We start from the raw sequence: 8,900 nt of genomic DNA, 5'->3' as shown, positions 1-8,900 counted from the left end.
TGCAGGAAATACCCTGCACAGAGGCCCCGAGCACCCCACATCCATACCCAGCCCAGTTCTGCCATGACTGAGGACCAGAACTGAGATCCATGGGGATATCCTGCAGGAACAAAGAGACTGGACCACACAGAAAATGCTTTGTAAGGTTTAATGAGATTCGAAGAGAGAAGGCAGTGGACCCTGGCTCTCCACACCCATTCAGTACCCACACCCTTCCAGGGTGACGAGTCTTCAGGACCTCCCTTTCCTCTCCCTGGAGGGCAGGAAGGGGATGAAGTTGCAGGCTGGGGGCTGCAGGCTGGGGGTGGGGACAATTTCAGGGCTTTCAAAAGTGAGGTTGGGATGGAGAAAGCCCTGAAGAGGTGTCAAGGAAGATTGGGGGTCTCTTCCATTAGGAGGATCCCACCTTTGCCCCACATAGGACCCAGGGAACTGGGGAACATGGTGAAGGATCCAGGACACGTAGCTCGTCACGGAAGTGTATACGCCGGGGAGGGCACAGTGACCACAGATGTCGCCCCAGCTTACCACACCCACCTGCACCCAGGTGCAGTTCCACATGCAGACAAGGGGGCCTCCAGAGTCGCCCTGTGGAAGATGATGCAGGACACAGTTGGCCCTCCCTACACTCACTGGCCCTGGGACCAGGAGGAACAGAGAAAGGCATGTAGGTCTGGAGTCTTACCAAGCACGGGCCATGGTTCTGGTTCCCAGCACACAGCATGTCATCCTTGATGAGCTGGCCAGTGTGTTCAGGGAAGGTATGGCGATAGGCCCGCTCACAATTCCTACTACTCCAGAACTTCACCTCCACCTCCTGCAAGTGGAAGGGCTTGGGAAGGGGCTCTGCAGGAACAAGCAGAGTAAGGCTGGGGCTGGGAGTCCAGGATTCCTGCTTCTTTCTCATACTGGATCTCCCTGGCCTTTGGTTTGGAACAGGAAAAGGACCCAGAGGCATTGTGAGGCTATATTCCTAGTGTACAGGGGCCTGGGACTGCAGGACCTGCTACTGGAAGAATAGGACATCCAGAACTCTCAAGATTGTACCATGAGAGAGTTGGGGTGAAGAAACAAATTTGCCTACACATCCTGCTTGAGGAACTGATCAACAGGGGGCCTGGGCCAGCTGTCCATTCTTAGTCTGGGGTTTCTTTTCTACAAAGGAAAGGACAGCTTTCATCTGAAGAAAACAATTAGGATTCAGTGAAAAGTTCATCAGGTTGTGGGTGAATGGTATCCCACCCCCAAAGGATGACACAGTCCTTGTGCCGAGGTCATGACTGTTTGGGAACAGAGTCCTTACAGATGTCACCAAGGTAAGTAATACTGGGTTAGGATGGGTCCTAAATCTAGTGACTAGCATCCTTAGGGAAGACTGGCAGAGGAGATTAAGACACAGCCACACAGGCCACGTGTGGCAGGGCATGAAGAGACTGTCCTATGACTGGGAACCCCTGGATGGCCACCAACACCAGGAGATGGAGAAGAATAGTCCTTCAGGGCATCAAAGGAGTCAACTCTGCCAACTCCTGGACATGATGTTGTAGCCCCAGGAGAAATAATGTTATTCTAAGCTGGCCTGCATATGTCTGTCTATATTGGTAGGCACAGGACAGCAATAGTGGCTCCCCAAAACTCTAATGAAGTATTTCCACCACAGTTATACCCAACCCCTGGACACCTCCCCATCAAAGTGTCCTCAGTCCTTACCTGCAACTCCGATGTCACCCCAGCCTGTCACCCAACAGGTTTTCCTCCTGGAGATCTTCAGGGAGACCTCAGGGAGGGAGACAGGATGGACGTGCTCTGACAGTGACACTGGGGCCTCCAGTCTCAGCAGGGCAACATCCCCACTTCCCCAGAAGGACAAACTCTCGTTGTACTTGGGGTGGCGGATGATCTCAATCACCTTCACCAGATGGTCATCCTCATACAGCCTTAGCTGCCCAACCTGGACCCTGAAGGTACAGGCCTCCAGCTCCTCCCTGGGGAGGGAACACCATGAGGCCCTCAGGGAAACCTGCAGGCCAGGGGGGCTGAGCTTGGTGCAGTTGCAGGGACTGGGCCAGACACTTGGGCCAAGACTTCCCCTGCAGCCTGAGAAGGGCTCACCAATTCTGCCTCCCTCCTGGTCACCCTGCACCTAGGCCAGGATACAGATGGCCACACTCACGGATTGAGACAGTGGGCAGCAGTCAGCACCCACTGTGGGTGGATGAGTGAGCCCCCACAGATATGTTCCCACCGGTGGTTGGACTGGCTGTAGAACTGCAGGCTGACCTGCCATGGGAACCTCATGGCCGAGACAGGGCAGCCCCCAATGATGCCTGCTAGCTCCTGTTGTGGGCGAGGGTCTGAGGAAATAGGTGGGGTTGTCGTCAGGGGATGGATGGAGGTGCTCAGGACTCAGAGTAGGCAAGTGGAAGCAGACAGCCCCAGGAGTGGCCCTGTGAACACTCAGGGAGGGTGGGGTCAGGACTTACCAGGAGTTGTGGGGATGGAGTCCCCGAGATGGGGAAGGGTCAAGAGCAACAGCCACAGCATCTGTGGGGAAGGACAGGGCCTTGGTGAGAGTCCAGAAACTGGGCTCTGGGGTCTAGCAGAGGCCCTGAGTGGGGCAGGACACACACCTTTAGTCCTTCAGACCTTTCCTCCTGGCCACTCTGTGAGCCCTCTTATCTCTCAGATAGAGGAAGTGGGTGGGTAGTGAGCAACCCACTTCCTGGGGACTTCTGCAGAAATGAGAGCTTCTGGATGAAGACCAGTTGGGTGAATATTAGCAGAGAGACCCACGGTATCAAGTTCCTGGTGGTACCAGGTCTGAGGCTGAGAAACCTAGTAAATGAGCCTGCAACCTGTACATCAGCACAAGGGACTGAGGGTGAAGAGGAATTTTAAGAACTATGACAGAGTGAGAGGCCCAGAAGGAGCAGCTGGGAGAATATGGTTAAAGACAGTCTCTTCCTGATCCTCAGCCAGGTCTCATCTCATCCTCATCCACTGTCCTTGGAACTGATGGATTTGATTCAGAGCATGGTTTTCCTCTTTGACCCAACCCCTCCGCTATTTACAAAATAACCAGTGTGTCCTCAACCTGTGAAGGGATAACCCTAGGAATAAGGCCCAGGAGCTTATTCCTAGGCTGTCAGCAACAAGGGGACAGTGGGAGACAGACTCAGGGAGAGGTGGGCAGCAGAAGACACCATGTCCCCTGTCTGGGACATTTCCCTGGAGCACTGGGGTACAGGCAATAAAAATTACTTGGTCTGAACTTGGAGCTCTCAGCAAAGAGGGTTCCAAGTCCAAGTTCATGTTTCTGCTGAAGGTGTGTGTGTGTGTGTGTGTGTGTGTGTGTGTGTGTGTGTGTGTGACATACCTATAATCCCAGCATTCAGGAGGCTGAAGCAGGAGGATTGCAATGAATTTTAGGCTGGCTTGGGCTACATAAGTGGTTCAAGGCTGGCCTGCACTACATAGTAAGACCTTGTCTCAAAAAAAGGGGGGCAGGTCAGATAGTTCAGCAGATTACAGTGCCTGCTTAAGCAAGTGCATGGACTGGGGTTCGATCCCTAGCATGAAGTGCTGGCCCTGCCACCAGGGTACGCTGAGATGGCGAATGAGACTGGGCATGGTGGTGTGTGTCTGTAATCCTAGCATTTGGGAGGCTGAAAACAGGAGGATCACTACGAGTCTGATTTGTGTAGACCCTGTTAAATACATAACAACAATCACAACAACAAAAAAAGTTCATGTTTCTAAGTAGAGCATGTGCTTACCACAAGGGAGGAACTGGGTGCCCTCCTTGCTGCCCCTGCTCCCAGCTTTGCAAGGCAATTAGAGAGCCGGCCACCAGGTCACTACTCAACCTGAGCCCCAGTGCCCGGTCCCCCCCGCCAATGTATACTGCAATACAGTAGGATGAAGAGCCTCCAGTCCCTAGGGAGGTACTATGGGGCCCAGGCAGCCTGAAATAGGGCCAGGTTAAGAGGAAGAATGAGGGGTCAGTTAGAGATCAGACTCTAGAAAGCAAGGACCACCCCTCTCTCTAACGCCCAACACAACCAGCTCAGTCAGCAGGTTGGCCTAGACCCTCTGGGTCTCATAACCACAGTGATGTCCTCCCTGTTCACCAAGCATGAGTGGTCAGCAAAACATGGACTTCTGTTCAATAACCACAACCCAGGTGATTTTTTTCTAAAGATGGGATCTTGCTACATAGAAAGAATTTCAGGCTATCTTGAAATTCATGATCCTCTGCCTCAGCCCCCCAAGTGCTGAGATTACAGGTGTGTGCCATTAATCCCAGCTCAGCTTCCAGGTGAATTTATTTCCTACCTGGAATCTTCCTCCTTCTAGAGCCCCTGGCCAGTGATGCTCAGAACACTTGGTCTGAGTGTCCCAATTAAAAGCCCAGGGACAAACCTGTTGTTTGGATTTGCAAATGAGAAAAAGATACACCTAGAAGAGGTAGGACAGAGGGCAGAGGAGTCAGTGATCACCCTGCACTCACCTCAGCCTGCCATGGGGTTTAGGCTGGTCTTTCTCTGACTCTCAGGCACATGTATGTCAGCCCTCTCAGGAAGCCCAAGAGGGATTTTCACAGGTTAGGTCCAAAGGTTAAAGAACACATGTGTTCAAGACATCAACAATAGCAGGCAGCAGGCAGCAGAGCAGAGCCAGAGCAAGAGTGCAAGAATCACCTGCACCTTTATAGTAGAATTCATGGACAGGCTGTTATCTTGTGTTTATATTCTTATACAGTGCTGTAACCAGTGCATGTGTGTTTACCTGTGCTAAGTCATGGTTACATAACTGCATCCCACTGTGCACCTGTGCTAGGCAAGCTGGGTCACACCCTTAGGCGTTCTTAGACGATGCCCCTGAGTTTTAAAGAAGTCTGAGTGGTTCCCCACAATATAAAATGTCAAGAGAGTAGTGAGTGCTGGCCCCCAATGAGGAGCCAACAATCACAAGCCCCCACATCTACCTAAAGAGTGGGCTGAGTTCACAAAAACTAATAGCTCAGTTTCATGAATTGTTTTGTTTTTGAGAAAGGATCTCACTATGTAGTTCAGGCTTACCCTGAATTCACAATATAGCCCAGGCTGGCCTCAAACTCAGAGATCCTCCTGCATCAGTCTCCTACATGCTGAGATTACAGATGTGTGCCCCTAAACCCAGGTCATTTTCATGAAATTATACTTGAGTCATTTAAGCTAGCCATTAATAAAAAAATCAACCAATATCAATATATAATTTAAAACAATGGCTTTAAAAATATGAAAGATGGGAGTGGTGCCCATCCCTTTAATTCAAGCACTCTGAGAGGCTGAGGCAAAGGGATTGCAAATTCAAGCCCAGCTTGAGCCACTTAATGACTCAGCAAGGCCCACCCTCAAAATAAAAAGGGCTAGAGATATAGCTCAATGCAAAGTCCCTGGCTTCAACCCCGAGAACCAAAAACAAAAAAGTTGAAAGTATAAAAGGTGAAGTTCTGAAGTCATGAGATGGACTTAGCAGCAGAATGAACTGGGCAAAGTAGAGATCAGCACAAAGGAAGGCATCAGTCGATGGGGAGTGTCCAATCTGAGGAAACAGAAAAACGGAACAGGTCTTCCTGCCCTTTTTTGTATTCTTTGTTTCTCTAGAGACAGAGGCTGCAGGTAGGCCCTCTCCCTGGGGAGACACAAGCAACTAAATCTACAACCCTGTGCGTGGCCACCACAGAGAACCAGAGGAACCCAGCCAGGTGCCTCCACTGTCCAGTCTCGGCTCCCCCACTACTACCTGGGGCTCTGGGAGATGTGGTGTCATGGTCTGCTCTGGTCATGGGGATATCCCAGGCCAGATGACTATCTTTGTCCCTTACAACTGACACAGAGATCAAGAGACATGAGGCCATAGTATCCCCAAGTAGCCAGCTAGGACGGCAGCCTCTTCCTGCCTATTCATATGTTGCACAGGACATTCAAAGTGCCTGGAATACATCATCTGCTTCTTTGGAGGAGTAGTGCTTATAACCTTGCAGAGTCCAGATTTGTGGGAACAAGAAGCCCATATAACATAATACTTTCCCAAAACTGGGATACAGATGTACCTTTGGAGAGCCACAACTCTCCCATGACAGAAATGTAGTACAGCAACCTGGAAGTACATGAAGCCATACTTGGTGAAATTTGGTGGACCTATGCCAAGGCCCTGGTGTTTCCCTTCCTAAGCAGGTGGCACAGGGACAATCCTCACTGAGAATTAGGATGAACCCAGGGTAAGCAGGCAGGAGAGCAAACTGGATAGGAGTCAATGTATCTCAAGTTCCCTGGACAGCACAGCCAGATCCCAAAGGACCTGTGCAGTGAGCAGTGAGGGGAGGCATCCCTAGTCCAGGGTCCCTGCCTCTAGCTCCGAGTCAAGGGACTTGACAAGGACCCAGGGCCAATACCTGGGGAAGATGCCTGGGGTCTCTGAATCAGTCATCCCAGGAACATGGGGGGTGGCTGACAGGGGTGGAGGTAGGCCATCTGAGAATGTAAGCATCTCCGGGTGCTCAAGCTCAGCCTGAGGAGCAGGGCTCTGGTGCTTTTTGTTTGGGTCCAGAGCAGGAGGTTTACAAATATGAAACTCTCCTCTGGTGGTCCTTCTGAGTGCCCCTGCCCCTCTCTCATAGTTCAGCAGCTGTCGTGGCTCCTGCTTCCTCCCACAGGGTCACACCCCCACACTGCTATCTGTTGGGAGAGGGTGACAAATATTAAGACTTCTGGAAGGCAAGTGTACAGATGTGACTGGCAGCATTTGTCACTACTCAAGTGTCTGCAAGAAACATGGGTACAAAGATGGAGTGTCATCTTCTAACTAAAACCATTCTTCCTCTCAAGCTCCAGGTTGCTCTGACTTAGCTAGTTCGGTCCACGCAAGTTCAGTCACTGCCCAGTAAAACCTCTTTCATTCATGCTTTCCATAGATAACTACTAAACCCCTGCCACATGCCCTGGGAGTGTATAAATCTCAATGTTCACTGGCTGTGGTGGCACATGTCTATAATCTCAACATTCTGGGAGCCTGGGGCAAAAAGATCTCAAGTTAAGTCCCAGACTTGGTGATTTAGAGACAGCAAGACTGTTACAAAATAGAAAATTCTGGAAGATGGCTGAGTGGGGAGCAGCAGAAAAAGACTCTCAGAGATATGGAAGTTATCTCTGACATGAATGAATGAACGAGGCTCTACCTCAGAGGAAATTACAAAGATGAAAGCAGAAATTAAAGCAATGGAGACTAGGAACCAACACAAAGAATTGATGAATCAAAGAGTTGGTTCTTTAAAATATTAAATAAAATTGACAAACCCTTCTGTAACCTTATCAAAAAAAAAAAAGAAAAGAAAAGACTCAAAGCCATGGAATTAAGAATAAACAGGGTGGGGCTAGTGAGATGGCTCAGTGGTCTAAAGCACCTACTTAGAACAAGCTTAACAAAGCACATGCACCGTGGTTCAATCCCCCAGCACCACATGCCAGCCAGTCCTGCCCCCAGGCGGGCTGAGCTGGCCAAACACACACAAACACACACAAATAAATAAAATATATAATTTTTTTAAAGAATAAAAAGGGTGAAATCAAAATACATCCTACAGAAATCCAAGTCATCAATATCTATTTCAAGAACTTACTTAATAAGACAGAAAACACAGAAGAAATAGATGGAGTTCTAGATATACAAATTACCAAACTTGAATCAAGAAGATATAAAAATTCTAAATAAATCAGTATCAGTCAATGAAATTAAAGATGTAATTTATTTATTTTTTTTAAATATTTATTTATTTTATTTATTACATTTATTTATTGTGTGTGTGTGGCCAGCTCAGCCCACCAGGGGGCGGGCTGGCTGGCATGTGGTGCTGGAGGATTGAACTGTGGTCCCTGTGCTTTCCCAAGCTTGTTCTAAGTAGGTGCTTTAGACCACTGAGCCATCTCTCCAGCCCTAAAGATGTAATTTAAAGGCTATTAACAAAGAAAAATCTGGGCCCTGATGGATTCACTGATGAATTCTACAAGAAAATTTAGAGACTGGATGGAACTCTAGCCGATTCATCGGCCTAGGCAGGCACTTTAATCTGCTGAGCTATTTGGTAGGTCCAGATTCCCCCAAAATTTAAAGACTCAATCCAAAAATGGGTGTCTGAAATGAATAGATATTTCTCAGGTGAAGAAGAAACAACATAAATATATGAAAAAAATGTTCCACATCACTGGTAATTCAAGAGATGAAATTAAAACAATGCTGCAGAGTGAGACGACCTAGGCCGTGGGATCCTGAATAGACCCAGAGCGCAGGCCCGGCGAGGGAGTGAGATGACCGAGGGCCTTCCAGATCCTGAACAGACCCAGAGCAGAGGCCCAGCAAGTGAGTGAGACAACCCGGGGCCGGGGATCCTCATTCAACCCAGGCTGCAGGCCCAGCACGGAACCCTTCAGCAGAACTCCCTGCATAGAGGCTAGTGGCAAGACCCACCCAGCTGATTCAGGAGCAGAACATCTTGCCAGAGAGACACAAAGGGTTCAACTCTAATGCCTGCAGCAGAAAGAAGTGGAGCACAGCAGCCAGATCCAAACAACACCCACCTGGAGGAATCTGAACTTCATAGATCCGGACCTGGTGCTAAGGTAATTACTCTATCTAAGCTCTACACCAAAGGTCAGAAGACAGTGGTATACAAAATGACAAAGAGAAGGAACAAAATGCAGTCTCAGGCCCAGAATCCACCCAGTACAACTGCAGAAGACACTAGCACTGAGGAAACTGGAAATCACACACCAGATATCTTGGAAATAATAGCGTTGACAGTAAAGAATCAACTGCAGAAAGGTATAGAAGAAATCAGATCAGAAATAATTTCAGAAATA

General features: G+C 49.1%; 1 protein-coding gene across 1 annotated transcript in view; it reads right to left on the bottom strand.

Annotated features, from left to right (window-relative positions):
* Nucleotides 1-290: 290 nt before the first annotated feature.
* LOC101569553 (mastin) overlaps nt 291-8,900 on the bottom strand; it is a 27,035-nt gene continuing 18,425 nt past the window's right edge. The window contains 6 exon segments of the mRNA XM_004628120.2: nt 291-428; nt 430-588; nt 686-846; nt 1,711-1,985; nt 2,174-2,354; nt 2,484-2,544. Of these exon segments, the coding sequence (XP_004628177.2) occupies nt 366-428; nt 430-588; nt 686-846; nt 1,711-1,985; nt 2,174-2,354; nt 2,484-2,544 (900 nt within the window). The 3' untranslated portion in view covers nt 291-365.

This window comes from Octodon degus, unplaced genomic scaffold, assembly GCF_000260255.1.
Source record: "Octodon degus isolate 3935 unplaced genomic scaffold, OctDeg1.0 scaffold00021, whole genome shotgun sequence".
Lineage (NCBI taxonomy): Eukaryota > Metazoa > Chordata > Mammalia > Rodentia > Octodontidae > Octodon > Octodon degus.
This window is presented reverse-complemented; position numbering and strand designations above follow the sequence as displayed.